Source organism: Diceros bicornis, chromosome 15 (assembly GCF_020826845.1).
Source record: "Diceros bicornis minor isolate mBicDic1 chromosome 15, mDicBic1.mat.cur, whole genome shotgun sequence".
In the NCBI taxonomy this organism is placed as follows: Eukaryota; Metazoa; Chordata; class Mammalia; order Perissodactyla; family Rhinocerotidae; genus Diceros; species Diceros bicornis.
This window is the reverse complement of record NC_080754.1, coordinates 22,707,402-22,733,585: the sequence shown is the minus strand read 5'-3', so window position 1 is coordinate 22,733,585 and position 26,184 is coordinate 22,707,402. Positions and strand designations below refer to the sequence as shown.

At 37.0% G+C, this 26,184-nt stretch overlaps 1 protein-coding gene across 3 annotated transcripts in view; it reads left to right on the top strand.

Annotated features, from left to right (window-relative positions):
- Nucleotides 1–26,184, top strand: part of GOLGB1 (golgin B1) — a 74,688-nt gene that overhangs the window by 125 nt on the left and 48,379 nt on the right. The window contains exons 1-11 of one of the 3 annotated variants that reach the window (XM_058555877.1): nucleotides 35–573; nucleotides 10,242–10,289; nucleotides 11,435–11,529; nucleotides 12,334–12,486; nucleotides 12,693–12,845; nucleotides 14,905–15,033; nucleotides 19,320–19,445; nucleotides 21,611–21,733; nucleotides 22,838–22,951; nucleotides 24,366–24,768; nucleotides 25,793–25,908. In XM_058555877.1, coding sequence (XP_058411860.1) covers nucleotides 11,437–11,529; nucleotides 12,334–12,486; nucleotides 12,693–12,845; nucleotides 14,905–15,033; nucleotides 19,320–19,445; nucleotides 21,611–21,733; nucleotides 22,838–22,951; nucleotides 24,366–24,768; nucleotides 25,793–25,908 — 1,410 coding nt within the window. In that variant the 5' untranslated portion in view covers nucleotides 35–573; nucleotides 10,242–10,289; nucleotides 11,435–11,436. Of the gene's footprint in view, nucleotides 1–34; nucleotides 574–10,241; nucleotides 10,290–11,434; nucleotides 11,530–12,333; nucleotides 12,487–12,692; nucleotides 12,846–14,904; nucleotides 15,034–19,319; nucleotides 19,446–21,610; nucleotides 21,734–22,837; nucleotides 22,952–24,365; nucleotides 24,769–25,792; nucleotides 25,909–26,184 lie in introns of those variants that run through there. The other 2 variants (XM_058555875.1, XM_058555878.1) reach the window with 2 other exon arrangements.

Here is a 26,184-nt window from a genome sequence, read left to right as displayed (position 1 = left end):
TCCTAGAGTCACCCCCGCCACAAGGCCCGCGGGGGCTGCCGAAGCAGCCCCACTCGGGTCCCCTCCTCGCCCCGCCTCCCCTCGATTCAGTCCCGAATCCGGCCCATCATCCGCCTCACTTTACCTATCAGGCCTAGTTCTAGTCGCCCACACTCTAGCTGGCCCCGCCAGAGGGCTTCGGGGTCGCCCTGCGCGGCCTTGGGGACATATGCGCTGTCTGCCCCCTCGCAGGACGTTTCTTCTCCGGGAGCGACGGAGAAAGGCGCTCGGGTCAGTCCTGTCCGCAGGGCCCTGTTCCCTGAGCGGCCTGCTCAGGCCGGCCTGGGTACACAGCGGCTGACGTAGGAGAGAACCTGCCGGGCCCCTGCGCTCAGTCCCGGAACAAACTTAGTGTCCGGAAGGGGAGGCGGGACCCAAACAAATCAAAGGTCGTGAGGGCAGAGATCATAGAAACATTGGAGATATTAACGCCAACGAGGGCTTGTCCAACGATCCCGCTGATGAGTTGCTGGAGAGATTCGGAGAGAGGGATGATTCTTGTGACCCCATCAACACTAAAATCCCAGGAATAAGGTGGGCAGACTGTTAGAGGAAATGGAACCCTGAGGAAAGTTCTGGAGGAAAAAGAACTTGATTTGGTGGTGTGGAGGATGTTTATTCTGCTTAATGGGCGTGGTGTGGAGGATGTTTATTCTGCTTAATGGGCGTGGTGTGTAGGAATGTGAAGGGAAGGTTGAGCCCCTTGACAAATGAGGAATATATTTGTCTGACTTATTTAAAGAGTTCCAGCTGGCCTATGGGGAGAGAACAACTTAAGAGTAGGACAGAAATATTTAAAATAACTGGATAAGTACTTTCACTTTTGGAGGTAGTTGGAAACTTTCTGAGCTTTTAAAGAATCTTAACGGTTCTGTGCAAGATGGCAGTGAAATCCCTTGCAGAAAGGTTGGAGGCTTTTCCAGAAGCATGAAGTAATTAAATTTGGATGGTCAGAATGATTACGAATGTTCAAAATCAGGAAACGTTCTTTTGGAAAATGACAGGATTTGATCCTGGAATAGATATACAGTTAAAAGTTGAAGAGAACTAAAAAATTGCCTTGTACACTGACTGTTTCACAGCTTTGCTTCATCTCTTGACCACGGAATGACCATTTAATGCTTTCCTCTTCACTGCCTTAAATTTGACTACATCAGTAGCTTCCAAGTATTTTTTTGTGTGTGTGAGGAAGATGGGCCCTGAGCTAACATCTGCAAATCCTCCTCTTTTTGCTGAGGAAGAGTGGCCCTGGGCTAACGTGCATGCTCATCTTCCTCTACTTTATATGGGACGCTGCCACAGCATGGCTCGGCAAGTGGTGCGTCGGTGCGCGCCTGGGATCCGAACTGGGGAACCCTGGGCCACCGCGAGCGCGCGCCCTTAACTGCTTGTGCCACCAGGCCGGCCCCCCAAATATTTTTAATTGGAAACTCTATCAGTAAACCTTTTTGAGCAAGCATCCTCCAAATATTGTATATTTAATTATGGATACTATATGAATTGCAGTGTAAATACATTACTTATTCCAAAACATGTATTTTAAAAGATGCAAAAGAAATTCTTGCCCATTCCCTGGGACACTCTCAACCTAATTTGGAGATCACATAAAGGTGTTTCCTTATTCTTCAAGAAGTCTGTTTGTATTTCTGAGGACTTCCAGACTAGGGGGAACTTGCATTCTTTTTTTTTTTATTCTAAGGCCTGGATAACAGCCTCTGCTAAAAGTGATCATCTTTTTTTTTTTTTTGTGAGGAGATCAGCCCTGAGCTAACATCCGCCAATCCTCCTCTTTTTTTGCTGAGGAAGACGGCCCTGGGCTAACATCCGTGCCCATCCTCCTCCACTTTATATGGGACGCCGCCACAGCATGGCTTACCAAGCAGTGCGTCGGTGCGCGCCCGGGATCCGAACCAGCGAACCTCGGGCCGCCGCAGCGGAGCGCGCGCACTTAACCGCTTGCACCACCGGGCCGGCCCCTAAAAGTGATCATCTTTAAGAGAGAATTCTTTTTTCTTTGTGCTTGACTCTTAAAGGCCTCCTCTCTTTTTAACCTTTTGCATTAATGGATTAATTAAAGGGATGTAGATTTTACTCTTGTTGATAAAAAATAAATCATAAACTTCTCTAGGTTAACTACTATTAGGGATAAATTATTTAGGGCACATCTCACCACTGGTCATTACATACTAGTCTATTGTTAGGAACCACTATATAAAAGGATGTTAGGCTCTGTAATACTCTATTTTTAATTAAGCTATTTTAAAATCAGCAATATGTGCTTTTGGCAAAATTAAATTCAATACCAAAGGATATAATGTTAAAACAGAAATCTCTTTCTCCTCTGTCTACTGACCCTTTTCCCCATTCCCTACTTCCCAAGAGTAAGCACTGTATTTATTCTTAAGAAACTTTCTGATCATATTCAAGCACATATATAGTATATACCCCCCTCCTTTTTTCTCTCACACAGGTGGAATCATAATATACATACTATTTTACACCTTTCTTTTGCCACTCAATACTATATGTTAGGTATTTTGCTATATCCGTAAGTATAAAACCACCTCATTCTTTTAAAAAGCTATACAGCATTCCCTTGTAGAAACATCAAAATGTATTTGGCCAGTCCTCTGTTGATGGACATTTAGGTTGTTTTCAGACATTAGCCATCACAAACACTGCTGTAGTGAACATCCATGTTCGTATATCCTTGTGCCCTTGCGTGAGCCTATCTGTAATATAAACAATATGGAATTCTTTGGGGCTATACTACTCTGAATCATTTCATTTTAGTCTATGTATTGCTCGAAAATACTGCTTATAAAATTATAAGTATATATAAAGAATATGAGTGCCCTCATGCCTCCAGCCCTATTTGCAGCCCCAGTGAAGAATGTTGGGTGATGAGGTTACAAAGAAAATAGTTTATCTTCTCTATCTCTACCAGCCAAGAAGCTTTGTCAAGCTCTGTGACTGGGCAAATTACTTAACCTCCCTATGCCTTAGTTTACTCACCTTAAAACTGGGATATTGTAGTTACCTCCTCCTTGGGGTTGTTTTAATAATAAAATGAGTACAGTAATGAGGATAAATAAGTTATTATATGTAAAGCAATTGGAGCAGTACTTAGTGCATAGTACTGTGTGTATAAATTATAGCTACCATTTACTTCTAAATTTGTTAATGAAAATAGTAAGGTTTTGTTTCACGAAAAATAATTTTAATTTTTTAATTGTAAAACTATAATATTGCATTTGTTTTTTCCAGCTATATAGCACTATTTCCTATCAGCTCCTCAAACTGGTTGATAATCACTTTGAGAATTAAAGAAAACTACTGAGGCTCAACTAAATAAGCATTAAATAAGTTTGAGGCGTGAGCTGGAAGTCTAACCATTTTCTGTGTTTTTATTTCTGTGGGAAAATGTGATTTAAATTCCAAAGCAAATTGTGCATATGCCTATATACACAGGCATGCATTCACTGTCTTCAGGTATTTTATTTTCCCATGCATTTTGTACTAAGTTCTTCGTAGTTAGGGACATGCCTTATATTTCTTTTTATATTTTTGTGGCTCCTGGCATAATGCTCTACACCAAGTAGGTATTTTGAAAATAATTATTGATCTCAGTGGAGACTTTGAGAAAATAAGACTCATTGAATTGTAAGTGTCGAGATCCTGTGGCAGGGTTTGTGGAAGGTGTGGCCAGCATTGACTTTGAAGGATTCATTTATTTGCCTAAGTGTTTTATTGAAGCCTGGCCTTGGCATGAAGCTCTTTATTTTAGTCTTTTCCCGAGTTGCTACTCATGATTCTGGTGCTTTGTAAAATAATAGCAAGGGCATTGCTTGTCCAGCAGTCACATATATTCCTTACATGAATTTATTACTATGAACATGAATATTTTCCCCTTCACTAATTTTTATATATGCATTTGCCCATTTCTGTCCTACAGTGAGATCCGTCTTTCTTCATTTAGTTTAAGCTGGCTACTTAGTGGCTCTCTTGCCCTCAAGTTCCCAACCTTTGAGCTACCTAAAGCGCTTAACTATGCCTGAGATGCCTTTCCCATTTACATTTCCATATGATTCCTTTCATGTCAACAGCCACAGAAATCACTCTTGAATCATGGAGTCATATACAGGGACATTAGAATGCTCCTTGTCAGTCTTCTTCATTTTAAGATGAGGAAACTGTAGAGTGACTTACCCAGCACAACATGACCTCTTTGTGTTGGAGCCAGGACTGGAAGCTCAGTTCCTGGCTCCCACTTTGGTGCTCTTTCCACTGTGCCATCTACCTTCTTATGGACCTCTCAGACTGTTGAATCAGTCTATGAGATGCTCCTTTTACTTAAGCCTGAAATGGCACATCCCTGATACTGATCTTTCCTTTCTTCAAATGTACATATTTTTAAATGGTTGTTTGAGAAAAGTAACCCATTTTCCATTTAAAGAACTTTTTTGTCTTATTCAATACTGCTTATTTAACTGAGAGACTTGGAAATGTCTTAACTTCTCTGAGTGTCAGTTCTCCTCATCTATAAAATGGGGATGATGATAATACTTACCTTGCAGATTTTGTAAGGATTAGAGAGAAATATATATAAAGTGTCTGGTACATATTGCTTAATAATTGTTACTGTTAATATTATTATTATCCTATGTTTGTCTGTATGTGTCCATCATATGCAATAACTTTCGCTAGAATGCTGGTGGAGACACACCTTTCTAGGGAGGGTGATCAGAATCTCATGTATGGTAGTGGTGGACTGGGGGGGGAGTTTCAGTTTGAAAACACCATTCAGGATTTTCATTTTATATTTGGAAGATGAAAAATCATATTTTCACAATAGAAATTACATATCCACCCCAATCTTCTCGGCTAATGGTGATATGCAAAAGATTTGATCTAGGGCATACCACTGTGGGTGAGTATTTGTGTGCCCATGTTTGTGTATACATGATAGTTTTACGTTTCTCTAAAGAGTATATGGTTTAAAAATGGTTGAGAAACATTGTCACTATGTCTGAAATCTCAGTACTTTTCTGTTAAGCCCTAAAGGTAGTGGCAGTAGCAGTAGGATCCAGGCTACTTACAGGAGAACGTGTGGGTGCACACAGCAGGGCTGTGACAGAGGTGGGCTGGGGAATCTGATCTGAAAGTGGGGTATATACAGGTCAGGATGGGTAACGAGCTAGGAGTTAAGTGGCGAAACCTCCTTATGAACAACTTGAGCTGTTAATTGATTTTTTGAAAACCTTTTTATTGTAAAATAAAACTCGGGTATATTTTGTCATTTCAAAAATATTATATAAGTATGGAGTTAGATAGTATGTAACCTTTTGGAATTGGCTTTTCTTCATTCAGCATAAGTTCCTGGAGATTCATCTAAATTGTTGGATGTATCAGTAGTTTGTTGGTTTTTATTGCCCTGTAATATTCCTTGGTATGTATGTACCGTAGTTTGTTTAACCATTTACTTGTTGAAAGACATCCTTGCTGATTCCAATTTTGGGCTCTTACAACTGAAGCTGCTATTCCTGTACAGGTTTGTGTACAGGTTTTTGTGTGAATTTAAGTTTTCGTTTCTCTGAGATAAATGCCTAGAAGTAAAATTATTGGGTCATAAAGTAGTTGCATGTTTAGTTTATAGTTAATTTCTTTTTGATTTTTAAAATTATCCTTTATTTCAACTTTATTTTTTTCTTAAGGCATGATTTGTTGTGGTTATTCATTTTCCTGTTCCCTTTAGTTTCATCTTTGTTTCCAAAATGACTTTTTAAAATTTTCTATTATTTCTTGTATATACTCTTCATTTCTGGGTTTTTCTGGCTTTTTTAGGGGGCAGATAATTGATAAATTTATTTGTTTTAATTCATTTGAAGAAAGCATCTTATATGTATGTGTTCAGCAAAGTTTGCATCATACAAAATGGTGAGAGTATCAAAGTTTAATTTTTCTTAAAAGTAAATATGATACATATCGTTTGTGCTCTGCTGTGCTGTTAGGTGCTGCACATACATTTAGCAGTTAATACCTAGCTATTAATTTATGTCAAGTAGGTGTTAATATTGAAAGTAGATATTGGTTTTTTTTTAGCTTTTTTGAGGTATAATTGACAAATTAAAAAGTGTATATATTAAAGGTACACAACATGATGTTTTGATATACGTATACATTGTTAAATGATTACCACAATCAAGCTAATTAATCTATCCATCACCTCACATAGTTAAAATTTTTTTTATGGTGACAACATTTAAGATCTACTCTCTTAGCAAATTTCAAGTATACAATGCAGTATTATTATCTATAGTTACCATGCTGAACATTAGATTCCCAGAACTTATTTATCCTGTGTAACTGAAACTTTGTACCCTTTGACAAACATCTCCCTATTTCTCCTACCCACTAGTCCCTGCCAACCACTATTCTATTCTCTGCTTCTATGAGTTTAACTGTTTTAGATTCCATATATAGATGAGATCATGTAATATTTGTCTTTCTGTATCTGGCTTATTTCACTTAGCATAATGTCCTCCAGGTTCATCCATGTCATCACAAATGACAGGATTTTCTTATTTTTTAGGGCTGAGTAGTATTCCATTGTGTGTATATACCACATTTTCTTTGTCTATTCATCTGTTGATGGACACTTAGGTTGATTCTGTATTTTAGCCATTGTGAATAATGCTGCAATGAACATGGGAGTGCAGATATCTCTTCAAGATACTGATTTCATTTCTTTTGAATATATACCCAGAAGCGGGATTGTGGATCATATGATAGTTGTATTTTTAGTTTTTTGAGGGACCTCCATACTGTTTTCCATGGTGTCTGTACCAATTTACATTCCCACAACAATGTACAAGGGTTCCCTTTTCTCCACATCATGGCCAATACTTGTTATTTTTTGTGTTTTTGATAATAGACATTCTAACAGGTGTGAGGTGATAGTGTGGTTTTGATTTTCATTCCCCTGATAATTAGTGATGTTGAACATTTTTCATATACCTGTTGGCCATTGTATGTCTTCTTTTGAGAAATGTCTATCTAAATCCTTTGCCCATTTTAAAATTGAGTTATTTGTTTTCTTACTATTGGTTGTTTAAATTCCTTATTTATTTTAGATATTAATCCTTTATCAGATGTATGGTTTACAAATATTTTCTCCTATTCTGTAGGTTGTCTCTTCATTCTGTTAATTGTTTCCTTTGCTGTGAAGAAGGTTTTTAGTTTGATACAGTCTCATTTGTCTATTTTTGCTTTTGTTGTCTGTGCTTTTGGGGTCATATCCAAGAAATCATTACTTACACCAGTGTCAAGAAGCTTTTTCCCATGTTTTCTTCTACTAGTTTTACAGTTTCAGGTCTTACTTTTAAGTCTTTAATCCATTTTGAGTTGATTTTTGTATAGTGTAAGATAAAGATTCAATTTAATTCTTCTGCATGTGTATATCCAGTGTTCCTAAAACCATTTATTGAAGAGACTGTCCTTTCCCTGTCTGTGTTTTTGGCACCTTTTTTGAAGATCTATTGACAGTAGATGCATAGATTTTTTTTCTGGGCTCTTTATTTTGTTCCATTGGTCTATATGTCTGTTTTTATGCCAATATCATACTGTTTTGATTACTATATCTTTGTAATACATTTTGGAATCAAGTAATGTGATGCTTCCAGCTTTGTTCTTGCTCAAGATTGCTTTGGCTATTCAGGGTATTTTGTGGTTCCATACAATTTTAGGATTTTTTTTCCATTTCTGTGAAAATAGACATTGGAATTTTGATAGGGATTGTATTGAATCTGTAGATTGCTTTTAGTGGTATGTATGTTTTAAAAATATTAATTCTTGGGGCTGGCCCAGTGGCATAGTGGTAATTTCACAGGCTCCACTTCAGCGGCCCAGGGTTTGCAGGTTTGATCCCTGGTGCAGACCTATGCACCACTTATCAAGCCATGCTGTGGTGGCGTCCTATATAAAGTAGAGGAAGATGGGCATGGATGTTAGCCCAGGGCCAATCTTCCTCAGCAAAAAAGAGGAGGATTGGCAACAGATGTTAGCTCAGGGCTAATCTTCCTCAAAAAAAAAAATTAATTCTTTCAGTCTGTGAACATGGGATATCTTTCCATTTATTTGTCTTTTTCAATTTCTTTCATCAGTGTTTTATAGTTTTCAGTGTACAGATCTTTCACCTCTTTTATTAAATTTATACCTAAGTATTTTATTTTTTGATGCTGTTATAAATTGGATTGTTTTCTTAAATTTTTTTTGACAGTTCATTGTTAGTATGTAGAAATACAAAAATTTTTGTATGTATATTGATTTTGTCCTGCAACTTTACTGAATTTGTTTATTAGTTCTAACCATTTTTTGGTGGAGTCTTTAGAGTTTTCTGTATGTAAAATCATGTCATCTGCAAGCAGAGACAATGTTACTTCTTTCTTTCTGATTTGGGTGCCTTTTATTTCTTTTTCTTACCTAGTTGCTCTGACTAGGATTTCCAGTACTATATTGAATAGAAGTAGCCAGAATGGGCATTCTTGTCTTGTTTCTGATCTCAGAAGAAAAGCTTTCAGCTTTTCACTGTTGAGTATGATGTTAGCTGTGGGCTTGTCATATATGGCCTTTATTATGGTGAGGTACATTCCTTCTGTACCTAATTTGTTGAGAGTTTTTATCATGAAAGGATGGTGAATTTTGTTAAATACTTTTTATTCATCTATTGAGATAATTTTATGATATTTATCCTTCATTCTTTTAATGTGGTATATCACATGGATTGATTTGTGGATGTTGAACCATCCTTGCATCCCAGGAATAAATCCTACTTGATCATAGTGTATGATCCTTTTATTGTGATGTTGAAATCAGTTTGTTAGTATTTTGTTGAGGATTTTTGCATCTATGTTCATCAGGGATATTGGCCTATAAATTTTCTTTTCTTGTAGTGTCGTTGTCTGGATTTGGTATCAGGGTGGTGCTGGCCTTGTAAAATGAATTTGAAAGTGTTCCCTCCTCTTCAATTTTTTGGAAGAGTTTGAGAAGGATTGGCATTAATTCTTCTTTAAATGTTGGGTAGAATTCACCAGTGAAGCCATCAAGTCCTGGGCATTTTTTTGTTGAGAGGTTTTTGTTTACTGATTCAATCTCCTTACTTGTTATTGGTCTGTTTAGATTTTCTGTTTCTTCATGATTGAGTAGGTTGTATGTTTCTAAGAATTTGTCCCACTGGCTCTTTTGCGGTTCTCTTGGTATCAGGTCTGTTGCACTCTTATAGCTTCTGTAAGGGAGGTAAAATTTTGTCTCTATCCTCTTAGGGTTTTTGTCTGGGCCTGAGAATTAAATTGATATAAGACAGATTAACAGGAGAAAAGCATACAAATTTATTTAATGTAAGTTTTATGTCACACAGGAGCCCTCATAGGGAAATGAAGACCCAAAGAAGCAGTAAGAGTCTAACATTTATATATTGAGTTGGACAAACAGTAGTAAATTGTGAAAATGAGACAAGGCAAAAGGGGATGGTTAATCATGGAGAAGTGACTAGGAAGACAAGTGTTAGTTTACACAGATTTCTCTCAGCCACAACTCCCCATCACTGGAAATAAGAATGTTACTTTCCTCCTGGTATAGGGAGGACATCTTCCATATGCAGCGTTTATTTCTTGCTTTCAGGAAGAAGAAGGGGAGGTCAGAGTGCTCTTCTTGTACCTGCTGTTTATCATGTGCCTTTAGCTCAAAATAATCCTTATCCCAAAATGGCATATTTTGGGGTGGCATATTCTGCCACCTTTCTCTTCCCTCTTCTTCCTCCTGCATGGACAACGATGACACGCAGATCTTATGGCTACTGGTTGTTTGTCTAATCCATGTTCATTTTGGAGTTTGTGGGAAACTTTGTTACAGTTTTTTTGGGAAAGCCTGTCTATTGGTTTTTGGTTTTCTTACCTAGTTGCTGTGTCTATTTTTATGTGAGAATTCAGGAAGATCTAAAATTTATGTTGTCTGCTACTACCGTCTTCTCAGAGTCCCATTGATTGATTTTTTTTTTTGCTTGTTTCCAGTGGAGTCTGAAAAATCTGAAGATAAAGTGATTCTGTTTGATAAATTACGTTCTATTGTGACTTCCTTTGTTGAGTGCAAACATATGTGCGTAATAAAGACTCTTTACTTATGGTGTTCATTTCCTTCATTAACAGAAAATTGAATCTGTAGAGTTGAAAAGAAAGTTTAGAGTCCGTCTACTGGTGAGTTGTGATTTGTTTTTTTAACTGACTAGTAATGAGTCTCACAGCTTGAATGAGTGGTTCTGTATGGTCCTGCTACTTATATATGACCCTATGTTGCCCTTCCAGTGGCTATATGTGTAGTTATATATGGTCCTATGTTGCCCTCTTGGGAGTGGTTCTCTCTTTCCTTTCCTGTTTCACACATATTTTTCAAATGCTGTATGCTACTTAGGTTATCCAAGACAACCTGTTATAGAAACAAAGGTCTCCTCACTTCTTTCTTGATTAGGGACCATGGCGACCCTAAACACTGTTACTACTCTGAGTAGAAGAAAACTGTAGCAGAGACTAGTTTTATTCACGTGCTTGTTTTTGTACAACAGCTTTTATATTTCTCTCTGCTGAAGGTTTTAAAAGTCAAGTAACATTTTATCACTAAACATAAAATTCAGCATAATCACTTATATTAGTGCTATGTACAGTCCAGTTTTATTTTTATTTTTCATATCAAAATATATTCTTACTTTCAAGGAGTTTATGGACTGTCAGTTGACACTGATCTGAATATATAAATAAATAAGTAAATGAATAAATGATGTGTGTGTATATCAATATGTTCAGGTTGTCTATTTCTTCTTGAGTGAGTTTTCTTCTTTTCTAATATGTGCATTTAATGCTATACATTTTGAACAAGGATTATATTTAAATTTTAGTGAAACTACGTGGTGTATCAAGAAAGCTTCCTGAAAGAATGGGGTTTATGAGGCACATAAAAAGAAAAATTTCACTGAATCATGGAGTTTAATTGACAAAGTAACAGTCTGGCAGGGGAAGGAATAGTTAGAAGTTCATGTTTGTAAATGAAATCGTGGTGAAAGAAAAGGCATTAAAGAGAACATGTATTATTTTCCACTAAACAATTATGTATGTGTGTTTCATTTAGTGATGGTGATTAAAATCTTTGTGCAGTTGCCACTGAAAAGAACAGTGTGTGACTACACTGTATATACTCAATTGTCTTTTTAAAGACATCATCATGTACAGTCTGTGTCTAATATATATCACCTGCACAGTTTTCTTATTTCACTTGTAGATGTTATAGTTACTGATATAGGAGAAGCCTGTATCCATTTTACTGATTCTTATGTTTTCTTTTCCTGCAGAAATGCTGAGCCGATTGTCAGGATTAGCAAATGTTGTTTTACATGAATTATCAGGAGATGACACTGATCAGAATATAAGGGCTTCCTTAGATCCTGTGAGTAGCTCTGTTCTGAATTAAATTAAGGAAACATCTGTTCTATGTTCTTCTGAGGAAAAGAATTTAAGATAGAAGGGTGTGAGCAGCCTCCCTTGTGCTAGGTGGAAGAGAGGATTAAGAAAAATATTGAGACTTTATAAATGATCTGTCTTCAAGTTTGTAGCCTTAGAGCCACAGTGATGGGAATCAACTCCTGGATGAGATTCTAAAAGTCTTGCTCATTTGTTCCTGTGAGCCTTGTTTAGCGCTAGATTGTTTCAGCTCTCCCTGGGGTATATATTCCTGTTCCATAGGAAAGGTTTGAATGACAAGGGGCAGAACTGGAGCACTTTTCATGTTTGAGAATATCTGTTTGCTATTGTAAAGCCATCTACCACTTCTCTTATAGTTTGATTGTATTTTCTGAGGCCACATAGGAATCAAAAGAAGTCCTCTAGTTCTCCTAAAAGACAAGCAGTATTGCCTAGTGGTTAAGAGAATTTTATTCAAATACTCTCTTAATTTTGGATTTTGGACTCTTCCACTTAATGGTTTGTGATCTTTGCTTCCCTTTATTTTTCTCTTTGGTAGAATTAGGATAATAAGAACGTAAATGAGATAATGTTTGTAAAGTGCTTAACATTTACAGAATACTTAATATATTGCTATGATAATAATTATTATTGGATCAGAGTTGGAAAGATTTCTCAAGCAAGGATATGAGCTGGGCAAAAGATAAATGACATTAGAATGAAAGAACTCCCATTTGGAAGCTAATACCTTTTCCTTGGTGCATTGGCAACCTTTTTGTCTAAATACTAGGAATTACCCCAACCATCTGACATGGAATTTAATGATAGAACACAAGAGGATGTTCTGGAGCGCCTGGCTTATGCAGAGCAGTTGGTGGTGGAGCTAAAAGAAGTCATTAGACAGAAGGATATTCAGCTGCAGCAACAGGATGAAGTTCTACAGGTAACATTGTTTTGTTCTTTCTTGCCGAGCATTTCATAAAACACAGACATAATATTCACTTATATTTTTCTCTTCACTTAGATTATTAGAGAATCTGTTTCTTATTTCCCTAGTACTGTAAGATGATGCCTACCGAGAATAACTTTTATGTGCTAGATAAGTGATGAGTAAACGTTTATGCATTTACCATCATTGTTCTCTGGCAGGAAGAAAGAAAAGCTGCTGAGAACAAAATAAAAAAACTAAAACTTCATGCTAAGGCCAAATTAACTTCTTTGAATAAACATATAGAAGAAATGAAGGCACAAGGAGGGACTGCTCTGCCTACAGAACCTCAGTCAGAGGAGCAACTCTCTAAGGTATGGCGACTGGGTATAATACATATTTTCTGAGTGGAAAAAGCCTCCTAGTATAGCAGATCTTCACTAATCACAAACCTTTTTGAGGCTAAAGTAATACAGCACTAAAGTAAAGGCTCTTCTTTCTTACTGAGCTTGTAGTCTAGCTGGGCTCTGGGCCACACACAGGGAGAATAAAAGGCCAACAGGAAACATGGAAATGAAATGCCAGTTGTGACACAGACTTCCAGAGAATTTAAAAGGCTAACAGGAAGAAATAAATACTGAAGTGAGGCGTTCAGATAGGAGAGGCACATACCTTTGGGGAAGTTTCATCATTGATTAGAAGATTAAACTAGATGGTCTCTAAGGTTTCTGCCAGCCCTGAAATACTTTAATTCAGTGACATGATACAGAATATTCTATGTCCACATATGGCCACATAGTAGTGGCTTAAAGTTTCATGCATTGTGGGCCAAATCAGCTAGATTTCCTTGGGCTCCCTGTAAGGGGGGCTCTCTAGGTTTATGACTGCTACCAAGAAAACAGTTAAGATAGAGAGAGGAGTCAGGAAGGTGGTGCGTTTTGAGGAGTAAAGCATTGTCCCAGTATTCATTTTTACTACCTGCCCTCAATGGTTAAACCCCAAATATTCACATTCAGCCAGCCGTTTAGAGAACAAGAAACTTCAGTTTTGTGAAGAGTTTGGTGAGAATATATGGAGGCCAGCATATCACATGTGCACACTACAGTTGGCCTAGACTTTACTCTGCATAAGAAATCTTTTTATTTTCTTAATTTCACCCTTTGACCCACTAGTATTCTTTTTCTCAATGTTTTTAGTTCTTGGGAAATGAGGTTTTAATCGATTCTCTAGGCATAACCTTTGGGGTCACTAGTTAGCTTCCTGGGACTTTGGTTAGTCTTTCCTTTCTGGATCTAATGCTCAGAGATGTTACTTTTCCTGCATTGATAGCCTTATGATAAGCCTAACTTCTCAAAGCTTATTTTAGGTGCTTCTCTCATTTTTCTCAAATAATTTCTTCATCTTGATTCTTCTATTCTTAGTTCTGGGCTTTTCCTCTAATAATTCCTTCCTTGCCTGGCTGTGGTCACACAAACCTATCTCTCCCCATGTTGCTTTGTTTCTTCTCACTTTCCCTCTGCTATGTTGTTAGACTTTTAAATTATCCAATTTATCCTCTGGCTTTTTTTTTTAAAGCCTCTGAGACCTTAAATCAACATCTTACAGCTTCATTTCCTTCCTCTGTTAAATAAAAGGGTTGGATTAAATGATTTATAAGTTCCAGCAATCAGTCACAACAGCCCTTTAACCATTGTCTACCCATTACAGAGCTAGGTATTCTGTGTAAAGTATGGTTGAAGAAATAATGGCAATCCTCAGATGCTTGACCGACTATTATGTGGAAGAAAGTGTAAAATTATTTTTGTGTTGTACCAATAAGCAGACTAGGTTTGTTTAGGGGTGGTGAGTTCAATAGGGAGGCAGAATCTGGTTCAGTCTAAGGAAGAGCTTTTGGGGAGAAAAATAGACTATTGAAAGATTCGGATTTCCCTTCACTGGCTCTTTTATGATGTTTTGCCCCTCACTTAACAGCTGCTGTGGTTTCTTGAATCCCATCCTCTGGTTCTTCAAGACAGTGAGACTACAAATTTTCTATTAAGTTTTAGTCCTGCATGGTGCTAACTCCTTTTTCCCTCAAACTGAAAATCATAAAAATGGGCAACTCGGTGCCGTGTCTTCCAAGTTGAGTCCCTCCATTATCTTCTCGTTTTTGGTTGCTCTCCAGCATTTTCTGTTAGTGGTTCTTCTCTCTTGTCCAGAGTTTATAGCTGTTATCGGAGGGAGGATGGGTTTAATAGGAGTTACTTGGCCATATTGAAACTGGAAAACTCTTTAAGATTCCTTCCTTGTTGTCAGGTCAGGTGTTATTTCTTGCTCCCACCAGTTTGGTAAAACTGTAATCAAATGGTTGACTAGGGCAAATTAGAGAAAAAGATCAAATGTATATTAATTGTAGTTCTTTTAAATAAATGACTTTATCTCCTGCATTTTCAGCATGACAAGAGTTCTACGGAGGAAGAGATGGAAGTAGAAAAGATAAAACATAAGCTCCAGGAGAAGGAGGAACTAATTAGCAGTTTGCAAGTCCAGCTTACCCAGGCACAGGCAGACCAAACTGCACAGGTAGGGGTGTAAGTCACCTCATAATCATTAAGAAAATCACTAAAGCCCAGGGGATGATTATATGACAAGCATATTTTTGTAGATGCCCAACGGATATTTATCTGTGTTATCTATCAGTTTCCTTCCTTCCTTCTTCCCTTTCTTCCTTCCTAAGTCTAGTAATTTTACTAGACCATGCACTGGTGTTTGTCATTCTTGGTTGATATTTGTAGATACCCAGTATGTTCTTTCAATGTATGGTTTCACGTATTTTTATTTCAGAAGAGTTTCCTTGAATTAGGTAGCTTGTAGTATTTGGTCTGTTTTCTTCGTTAGGGACTTCTATTATCTGTATGTTCTATCTTTGATTATCTTCGATATTTGTCACTTTCTCTCGATTCCTTTTTATCTCTTTCTTCATTTTTTAGAAGTTTCCTCTTTTTTTTATTTCTCTTAAGGCCTTCTTTTTTCTGTTTATTTACTTTTGTGTTCCTTCTTGTTTTGTCTTCTTTTCTAAAATGATATTTTCTTTTATATCAAATTTTTCCTTAGTTCTGTCACCTCATGTCTAAGTTTTTCTAATTCTGTTTTATGTTGTTCTTTCATGTCTTGTATAATTTTATTAATTTTTTTTAGCACCTTTTGAAATAAATTGCAATTTTGATTTGGTTTTTGAGCATGCCTCTGATATGCTTTTATCACCTGTAAGTATATTAGTCTGCTCCTTAGATTTTTTTAGTAGTAGCTGATGGGCTTCAATTCTTTTCTGTTTTTTATTTTTGTGTTAAATTAATTTTCCTGAACTTTTAGAAGGAGGCTTGGTTCAGGAAAACTTTTTTTACTTAGCATACCTCTCTCTTCTGTTGTGTTTGTGCTGTGTTCAAAGATATGGCAGCTAGATTTCTGAGGTTTCCTGGCTTTCTTCCCCTTGCCCTTAACTTTGGTCTGTGCCAACATTGTCCAATAGTAATATAATGTGAGCCACATGTATAATTTAAAATTTTTTTAGAAGCTTCATTGCAAATGGTAAGGAAGAAACAGGTGAAATTAATTTTAACAGTATATTTCATTGAGCCCAATATATTCAAAATATTGTATTTTCAAGATTAATATAAAATTTTTTTTCCTCTACCCTACAATCCAATCTTTGGGAAGCAGGCAGAGGGTAGTGAGGGCCAGAGAGATTAGGAGAATCCTGGAGCAGGGGGCTTCCTTGTTTCTAAGGGCATAGCCTGGGGAAACTGTAACCCCTGTATTCAGTACGCAAAGCAGCCAGCTGTGGTTGATTTGAAATGTCTGAAGATGAGGTCTAGGCAAATGAGCTTGTGCTAGCACCTCTGGTTCCCATGGCATGTATGTATCATCAAGGAGTCCAGAATTTCGGTGGGGCATGCACAAATGCTAAGAGGACTGGAAGACGCATGGGGTCAGGACAAGGAGGCTGCAGAATATGGGGACCATGTGACTGGAGTCTAGAGTAGGGTCTACCCATTTCAACAGTGGGTGCAAGTTGGAAGCAGGTGAGACGAGCAGGATGCCCTGCCAGTTGGGACAAGCTAGACCAGAGCATGTCAATGCCAAAACATCTCTACCTCAAATCTGCAAGAACTTAGAAAGTCCCTGAGGAGGAAGTCATCAGAAGGAGGGAGAAAAAAGATGTAATTTACTGAGATTAAATCCTGAAGCAACAGAGATAATATATGAAAAGGATTGGCTAAAATTGGAAGAGACTTTGTTACGTTCATTGACAAGTTGAAGATAGTTGTTGTTTTCTGTCGAGTGGGCTCAAAAGCAAGATGAGATTCCTTGTAGAAAATAATTACTTTTCTTGCATGTTTGAATTATGGCCTGTGTCATCAACCCTACTATATTTTTAATAATTCTTTCAGTCATTCAACAACTGTTTATTGGTCATCTACTATACACTAGTAATTCTTCTCATAACACTTGCTGATGTTTTCAAAACCCTATTTGAAACAACTCTCTCTGTGACCATATACTCTCTTGGAGACTTGTGTAGGCCTCTTCAAGCCCAGCTTCAGGAAACCCAACGCTGCCTTTCCTTACATCAGAGAATCCTTACCCTTCATAATCCTCTGCCCCCTCCCTCTTTTTTTTTTTGGTGAGGAAGATTAGCCCTGGGCGAACATCTGTGCCCATCTTCCACTATTTTATGTGGGACACGTGCTACCACATGGCTTGATGAGCAGTGTGTAGGTCCACACCCGGTATTTGAACCTGTGAACCCTGGGCTGCTGAAGCAGAGCACGTGATCTTAACCACTATGCCACCGGGCTGACCCCTATAATCCCTCTTTTAATATTGTTTTCCTGTGGATTTCAATTATGATTTTTCAAGCAACTGACTTAAACAGAAGGCGTGGTAGGCCTATATATGTAAATATGCATGGTATAAGTTTAAAACTTTTATTAAGTCACATCCACATGGATTCCCCTTGCATTAGCTCTGTGGTGACACCGCCTCCTTTTCTGTATGTTAAGGCTAAAGCACTGGATGGAGGTTTTTTGTAATGTAACTGAAAGTTGGAAAACGAACAGAAAAAAAATTTTGTGTTATTTTACATATTTTTCTGCACTAAGTCTGAAAGTTGGTGTACATTTTACATTATGTCTGAATTTTGATGCTACATGTCATTAGGAAATAATGTGTTTATATGAAATAAAATTTCTAATTGAGAAAATAGATTCATTTACTCAAGTTGTTCCCAACATACCTAAAAGCTTTCCAGTAACTGAAGTGAGTGCTGAAACATCATTTTCCTTTAATATTTACGTCGACATTGAGAAACTGGTTCATTATTTTTAGGAGAATTAATTTTACTTTGAAAAGCATATCAACTACAAAGCAACATCTATGACAAATGAAAGCATATGTCCGTACAAAGAGTTGTATGTGAATGTTTATAGCAGCTTTACTTGTAATAACCAAAAACTGGAAACAACTCACATGTCCATCCACAGGTGAATATTGAAACAAACTGTGGTATATCTACATACTGGACTGCTAATTAGAAATAAAATGGAATGAACTATGCATCAGTACTATGCCTTCATTTTACACTTAAAAATGTGTCTATACTTATTTTTGAACTAGAAAAATAATTCAGTTACCATTAAAATAGTAATAAGCCTTTTATGTCAGTTTAATTACCAGTTATGGTTTACATAGGTATCAACTGTTACTCATGCTGTCTGCATAAGGTATTCAAATAAGCACATTATAATGTTATGTAGGTGTGTAGAAAAAATATCATTCAAACTGAATCAATCCATTGACACTTACTATAGATAGGTGACAGGTTTATTATAACGCTAGGAACAACATGCACGCTTGTTACTTGCAAGACAATTCAACAATATCTTACGTGATGCAACAAATAAAGTGAAATGTAGTCATACTAAAACAGTTGTATTTAATGGAAAAATAATTTATACTTCTTTAGTTTTTAAATTTAAATTAATTAAAATTAAATAATGTTAATAATTAAATACCTCATTCATATTAGCTGTATTTCAAGCCCTCTATAGCCACATGTGGCTAGTTGGTAATGAGTTATATAGTACACATATAGACCTTTTCCTTCTGTTTCAGTTATCCCTAATCTGCTTAATTTTTATTTCATTCCTAGATGTTTCTGCTTAGTGCAGGTCCAGGTCTTGGAAGGCAGCCCTGATAAGTCAGTTTTGAGAGTCCAGAGGAACTAGATTGTTCTAGCCTTTTAGTCCTTCTTACCGTGGACCTTTTGCACATACCCAATATTAGAGAATGGGAAGGTCTTGCTAATTTAAGCTGCTGTTCTAAGATTGGGCAACTGTGTTTTCCAATAAGTAATTATGGGCTATTTGGGGATTTTCCTGTTCTCAAGGATGTTGCTTTGTGCTGCCTTCTGCTTTCCTCTCCACAGACTCTAATACCATGCAGGTCTCACACCTTTTGGTGGTTTGTCCCTACCTACTTGTATTTTGGAGTTTGTGGGACTGCCTTCCTAATTTTGTTGTAAATATTGTCCATGGGTTTTTGATTTTACTATTTAGTTGTACTATCTCTTTCTATGTGAGCATTCAGAGAAATTGAAAAACTGCTGTGATGGGTTCTATCTTCCTCTGACAAATAAATTTTGATGATTACTTTTTAAAAACCATAGTACATGCAATTCCTTTTCGTTTTAAGTGGACATTAGATGGCTATTGGTAGATATTTAGGGCAAATGGGAAGGGGAGGTCAAAGAATTAAGATTGCTAATTCTTTTACTTGAATAAATATTTTTTTTCCTTCTACGTCTTCAGTTTGATAAGAATTCGAAAGAGATGGAAGAATTTTTAATGATGAAGCAACAGCTCCAAGAGAAGGAGGAACTCATTAGCACTTTGCAAGCCCAGCTCAGCCAGACGCAGGCAGAGCAAGCTGCTCAGGTAGGGTAGAGGGTTCCTCATAATCAGAATAAAGAATCGTGAAAGTCTAATGGGTTATTACATGACAAGGCAATTCAGTCACTTTTTAAAACCTTAGTAGATGAAAGTATAAGAGCTAGAATATTAAATTAGAAATTAGAAGGATGTGGTAGTAGAAGAAATTAGAAGAAGTGTTTTTACCTTGATGAATTTGCTGTAGCCTAATTGATGACTGTTTCTTAGTTCTCCAGGCCCAGAAACTTGATTTTAATAGCATACAAAGATTCAGTCTCTTAGGAATGGGCTCATGCTAAGTTCACAAGAGACTGACACATAAACCAAAAGAAATACAAATGATTGGGTCCATTCTTTCCCTATAGTAAAATCTTAATGGGAAGTTAAATTATAATCAGAAGATTACTTAGTGAGTATGTAATAAGAAAGTGGTGTAAGTTATGTGATTCAATGTTAAATGGCACCAGTATGTAACATTCTTCTTCATATTTATTTCTGCTACCAGGACCAGACTTTTTGGACTGGCGTCCTCAACTCTCATTGTTTTTATAAATTTCCAGTTTGACCACCTACTCCCATATTTCTCCTTTGGGAATGCTTTTGACTCATAAAACATTTTTTTTCCCTGAAGTGCCCTTGCACAATCACTAACCTTGTCCATCGGGTATTTGGTTTTTACTTTATTGGTAACTTTATTGAGTATTAGTGATGCCTTCTGTCTTTGGATGGCTTACTGCTGTCTATACAGTTAAAATTATGTATCCTGAAATCTTTACTTTTACCTATTAGCTTTTATTGTGTCCTTTTATGTATGAGCACTATTATACAATGTAGGATGGAAAATACAAAATATGATTTTTACCCATGAGAGGCTTAAAGCATGAAAAGCCAAGATATATAAATGTGTTAACAGATCTGTCATGATGCAAGCCATTCAGAATAAGTGCGTAGCAAGTAGCAACTCAAACTCAAAAGTATTTTGAGAGGTGAAAGAGGTCACTGTGAGTGTGACAACCAGGAAGTTACATGGAAAAGTTAGAATTTAGGCAAAACTGTGATGGATAGATAATGTTCTAGACAAGGTGAGGGAAGATATTCTATTTGTGGAGAATGGTGTGAGCAGTCTCAGAGAGGAAAAAGAATATGGTACATTTATGGGAAAGGATGTGTAGATGTGTTTGGCCAATGAAGGACTCCAGTGCCTGTGTATTTAAAACACAGGATTCCAAATTCATAGTGATGTCAGAATTCAGATAAAAAAATTATGAAGATTTTTTTGTCCTACCTAGAAGGATAACCAAGGTCAATTCAAAGTGTCGCAAACTGAGAAATCAGCAATAGTTAAGGACCGGTGCAAAATGGGCAAGCTAAGAGCTGGTTGGCATGCCCAACCATAGATCTTAAGGAAACGGATAAGCACACACACACACATACACGCAGACACAACACACATACACACAAAACCTAAAAACAAAACAAAACAAAAATATTGGTATTGAGCGGCTCATAATCAGTCAGTATATTTTGATTTCATTCTGTTAAGAGCGGGTTACAAATGAAGGTGATCTAGAAGCCTGTAAGTAATGACAGCTGAAAATAGCTGTCTGGGGACGTGGTGTGGGTTTGGAAATATACGAAGTTCTTTGGTAGAAGCAATTCTTTGAAAATAAGACTAGAAAGAAAGATTTATATTTATAGTTGTAGAGAATCTTGAATAAAAGATCCATTAGTTTGAAGTTTGACTTATAGGACATGAGAATTTCATGGCAAGTTTTTGAGCATGAGTGTGATATTGAAAGAAGTGTCTAGGACTTAACAGAAACCTAACTTCACTTTGTATGTTTAATATTCTAATCTCCTTAGAACTTTAAAAATATATACCTCTTATGTATTTAAACATTTCTAGTAACCATGCAAATATAATTTTTAATCAAAATTTATATTTAGGCTGATTTCTGAATTTGGTAATAGGCTTTCTCTCACATGTGGAAGTTACTGTCGGGCCTGACTATATCTCTCTTCCAACATTCTCATCCTTGACATTCACAATCTAATTTAAAAACCTATTGTCTATCAATTCTCAGTGTATCTTTGGAGAACAGTCTGTGAGTTTTGTTTGTGCAATATTCGGGGAGTGTAACTTGTACAGTTTCTCTGGTGTGTGTCTTTAGTTGAGTTCCATGCAGCAGGTGGTCCGAGAGAAAGATGCCCGCTTTGAAACACAGGTTCGTCTTCATGAAGATGAGCTTCTTCAGTTAGTAACCCAGGCAGATGTGGAAACAGAGATGCAACAGGTGTGTTGCTAAAACTTAGTAGAATGATTGTCATTTTGGTTAACGTTTAATTAAATGATCACAGCCACTTTTCTACTTTTACCCACTGCTCTTCATTTGGTCCTAGTGCGCTCTTTAATTGGCTTCTTTTTGGTGTTTTTGTCTTCTGTTGCATATTAATTATTTTTTCTTATCCTTACCTTTCCTCCTACCCCTTTAACCAGGTTGTCGGTACTCAAAAGCTGAGTTTAATTGGCAAATTTATGTGGTAGTCAGAAATTGGTTTCTCTTCAGTTTGCTCGTCATAGATGCATTAAAAACCTGATCCAAAGCTTCAAATCAATGAAGCCAATTTTAAACTTGCAAAAAATAAAAGATGAAGAGGAGTGATTTTGAAGCCATAATGTCTTTTATTAAATCAATAATTCTCTTTTAAAAAAATGTGTTGAGTATATTTTGAAAGTTGGCTTCATTGTTTTTGAATTTATCATCTACTAACTCAAAGGTATTTGTTTCTATTTAGTGTGTAGTGCAGTGTGGTACCCAAAGGCACTCCAGTGGTATTTCCTGGTTGATCCATTTAATTGTTTTTGAGTGAAAACTTCTTCCAAGTTCTAAGCAGTACTTCAGAATACACCACTAAATGAGGTTTCAGAATACAACACTTTTTTTAAGTAGAATGTTAATGTATACATGTATCATTGATTTATTCATTTGACAAATGTTTATTGAGTGCATGTCTTATGCATGACACTAAAAGAGAAATGGTTCTTGCCTGCAGAGAATGTTCTCTTTGATGGAGTGAGATATACATGTACCTATCTTATTTAGGTACAGGACATTGATATGGGATATGTGTCATTTTCTTTAATTTAAAAAGGCTCCCTAATTCAGGGACTTGCTTGTGTCTCAGTTTAGTTGTTGTCAGTGCTCTGGAGAAGGCATTTTTGGAGATTCTTTGTTGCTGCTGGATGGAGAGCATGGCATGCTGGTGTCTCACTCTTTAATCTGTCATCCTCAACATCCAAAAATCTTAAGTACACAAATCTACATGACATTTTGAAAGGTAAGCAAGTAATAGTGCTCATTTGTTAGCACATTATGTCTAAAACATTTTCTTCTCAGAAATTGAGGGTGCTGCAGAGGAAGCTTGAAGAGCATGAAGAAGCCTTGTTGGGTCGTGCTCAGGTCGTGGACTTGCTGCAACAGGAGCTGACTGCTGCTGAACAGAGAAACCAGGTACTGCCTTATAGTCTTTACTGCCTGGCTTGGGAGTATTCACATCCACTAGTTTGCCAGGCAGTGGATATGAAATTCTATTATAAGCCTTCAGAGAATTGATGCCATTTGTTCATTCTTTCAATAGATTTGCTGTCTTAAGTAGTGGTGATACAATGATGAGCAAAACAGATACAGTCCTTCCCTCATGAGGCTTACATTTCACATCTTTTGTTGTTGCTCTTTTCCTTTGTGACTCTAGGTCTAGGGTCCTAGTTTCTGTAGAATGTCATATTTTCCTCTGGTGAGTTTCTTTTCTGTCAGTTTACCCCTTCTCCATCTTGAATGGTTCTTGTGCTTTATGTACTTTCCCTTCTTTGTTGACTTTCTGTCAGATTGAAATAATCCCACCGTGCAATATTCCCTTGAATCTAAAGGTAATCCGGGACACTGATATTCTAAAATCTTACACTCAAGTATCCCATTCTTGACTGTACCCATCATGTCATTCCCTTTCTCAGACTGTCCTGACCTTCAATCTCATTACCGTCCCCTGATCCTTTCACATTGTTCCTCTAGAATGTTAGTTCTTTCTTGGCCTCTCTCCTTTCCCTGTCTAGAATGGACTGTGTTTGACCATTTGGACTACTCTTTTACCAGCCCTTGGATTCCCTGTGTCCCTGTCCTATCACACCCAAGTAGCCAAATCCTAATGTGGAATCAGTGTCCACATTCTTTGCTCATTCATCTGGGTGCAGTGTGCTGCTGGAGAAAGTCATATCCTTTCTTCTCAATTTTCAGCTCTCCTTGAGAAGGACTTTCTTTCCTGCATAGAAGCATGTTCCCGTATCTCCCATGCTAACAAAAACCATACCCTGACCCTGAGGCCCATCTCTGGCTTTCATCAGATAGTCAGGTTCAAATCCCAGTTGTGCTACTTAATAGGTACTATATAGGTAGTTACATTTATGTGACTTTTGGCAAGTTTCCCTTCTTCTCTGCTCCTGTTAATACCTTATAAGTGTCTGTCTCATGGCCTCTATCATTTTGTATTATAATTATCTGGTTAAGTGTGACTCTGTCACTGAACTCTTGAGTTCCTTGAGGGCAGAAGCTGGATTCATTCATTCATTCATTCATTCAGTATTTGTTGAGTACCATGTACTCAATATGCTATATACTGTGCTAAGTGCTGGAGAAGTCCCTTCCCTTATTGAACTTATTTTGTAATGGGAGAGACAGAGAATAAAAAATAATGACACAGATGAATATAAACTGTCAAATGTATCAAGAAGCAAAAACAGAGGTTCTTATGCAATTGTAGGTTTGGTCGTGAGTGTCTAGCCCCATGCTTCACCTAGAAGAGGCACTTGACTATGCCTATGAAATGGAAGAAACAATTTATGGCTCACGAGGCTTTGTCTCTTTTTCTTAGATGCTCTCTCAGCAGTTACGGCAGATGGAAGCTGAGCACAATACTTTAAGGAACACTATTGAAACAGAAAGACAGGAGTCCAAGATGCTGATGGAGAAGATGGAACTTGAAGTGGCAGAGAGAAAATTATCCTTCCATAACCTGCAGGAAGAAATGCATCATCTTCTGGAACAGCTTGAGCAAGGAGGCCAAGCCCAGGCTGAACTACAGTCCCGGTACAGTGCTTTGGAGCAGAAGCATAAAGCGGAAATGGAAGAGAAGACCTGTCACATTTTGAGTCTTCAAAAGACTGAACAAGAGCTGCACTCTGCCTGTGATGCCCTAAAGGATGAAAATTCAAAGCTTCTCCAAGATAAGAGTGAACAGGCAATTCATTCAGCCCAGGCCATTCAACAGCTGGAAGGTCAGTATTGGAACGCTTTTGAAGCCCACTTGTCTAGTACCTGAGTGGCTCCTACTTCAAAATTTCAGGGATCTGTTAATGACATCATTTGCTCAAAGCAGTTTAATCAACAGAAGGATTAAGAAAGGCATCTCTTCTGAATTCTTTGTTGCATTTCTCCTTTCTCTGACTGAAATTATAATATGGCTTAATATTATAAATATCATTATAGTGCTAAAAACTATTGCTGGTGATGTGTCAAATATTAAAAAGAATGCCATGTGAAACGTGACTATGGTCTGAAGGATTCAGTAACTGAAATGAGTAGGATTTGAGTTAATTTATGGCAAACTCAGGCCAGATTTAGGTGCGTAGGTAGGGAGACTGAATTGCATGGAGCCATCCTTACTTCTACAGATAGATCTGAATGCTTTTCTTATAATTGAAAAAAAGTGAAAATTTCTTTTTAAAGAAAATTTTTATCCTTTAAGAATTAAAGAAAACTTATTTTTTTAAATGTATTATTATTAAAGTAATACATGCCTCTAATTTAGTTTAATTCTGATAGATTGGCATTTATCTAAAGGAAAGATTTTAGAAAGAACGGAGTTGAAGATCTTTATTGAAGAACTGAACATTAACCAGAAAGCCTTCAGGGGCATTACATAGGAACAATGTGTTACATGAACACACTGTCCTCTTAACTGGACCATGTTCATGTTTAAAACTGTGGTATAGAATCTTAAGTGAAGAGTGAAGAAAATAAAAAATGCTAAAGGCATTTTCAAGGGGGAAAAGAAAAATAACTTTTTAAAAAATGCCTAGGCCTGTGTTATTTTACTTTTGAATGAAGTGGCTTGCTGAGATCCGCTTTGGTCCTTGAGAGCATGTAAACAGTTAAAAAAAAAATTTTGTCATTGGCATCATAATTTTAATTCAGATAACTGAGTAAACAGCATATAGTGTATCCCTAGAAGATAATAACTCACTAAGTTTCAGACTTGAGGCAGAGATCATTTATATGTACTTATTTTCTTTTCCTTAGATCAACTCCAGCAGAAATCCAAAGAAATTAGCCAATTTCTAAATAAACCAACCTTGCAAAGACATGAAACAGCATCTCAAACTTCTTTTCCAGATGTTTATAATGAGGGCACACAGGTAATTAAATGTGCAATTCTTATGAATATGGTCTATTTGTCTTCGCTATATCTATACTTAGATGTTCTGATGAGAGTTTCTTCCAGAAAGCTGTATAAGTCTTCTGTCTTGTCTGCTTGATAAAAAGCTTTTTTGGAGGTGATTCCATATGAAAGGAATCATGAAAGACATTAATGTAGTGTCTCAACAACAAATAATGAGAAAAAAGTAGATAACAAGCACCATGGTCTCAGGAGCCTTTCTGATTCTAAGGTCTTAGAACTCTGTATTGGAGAT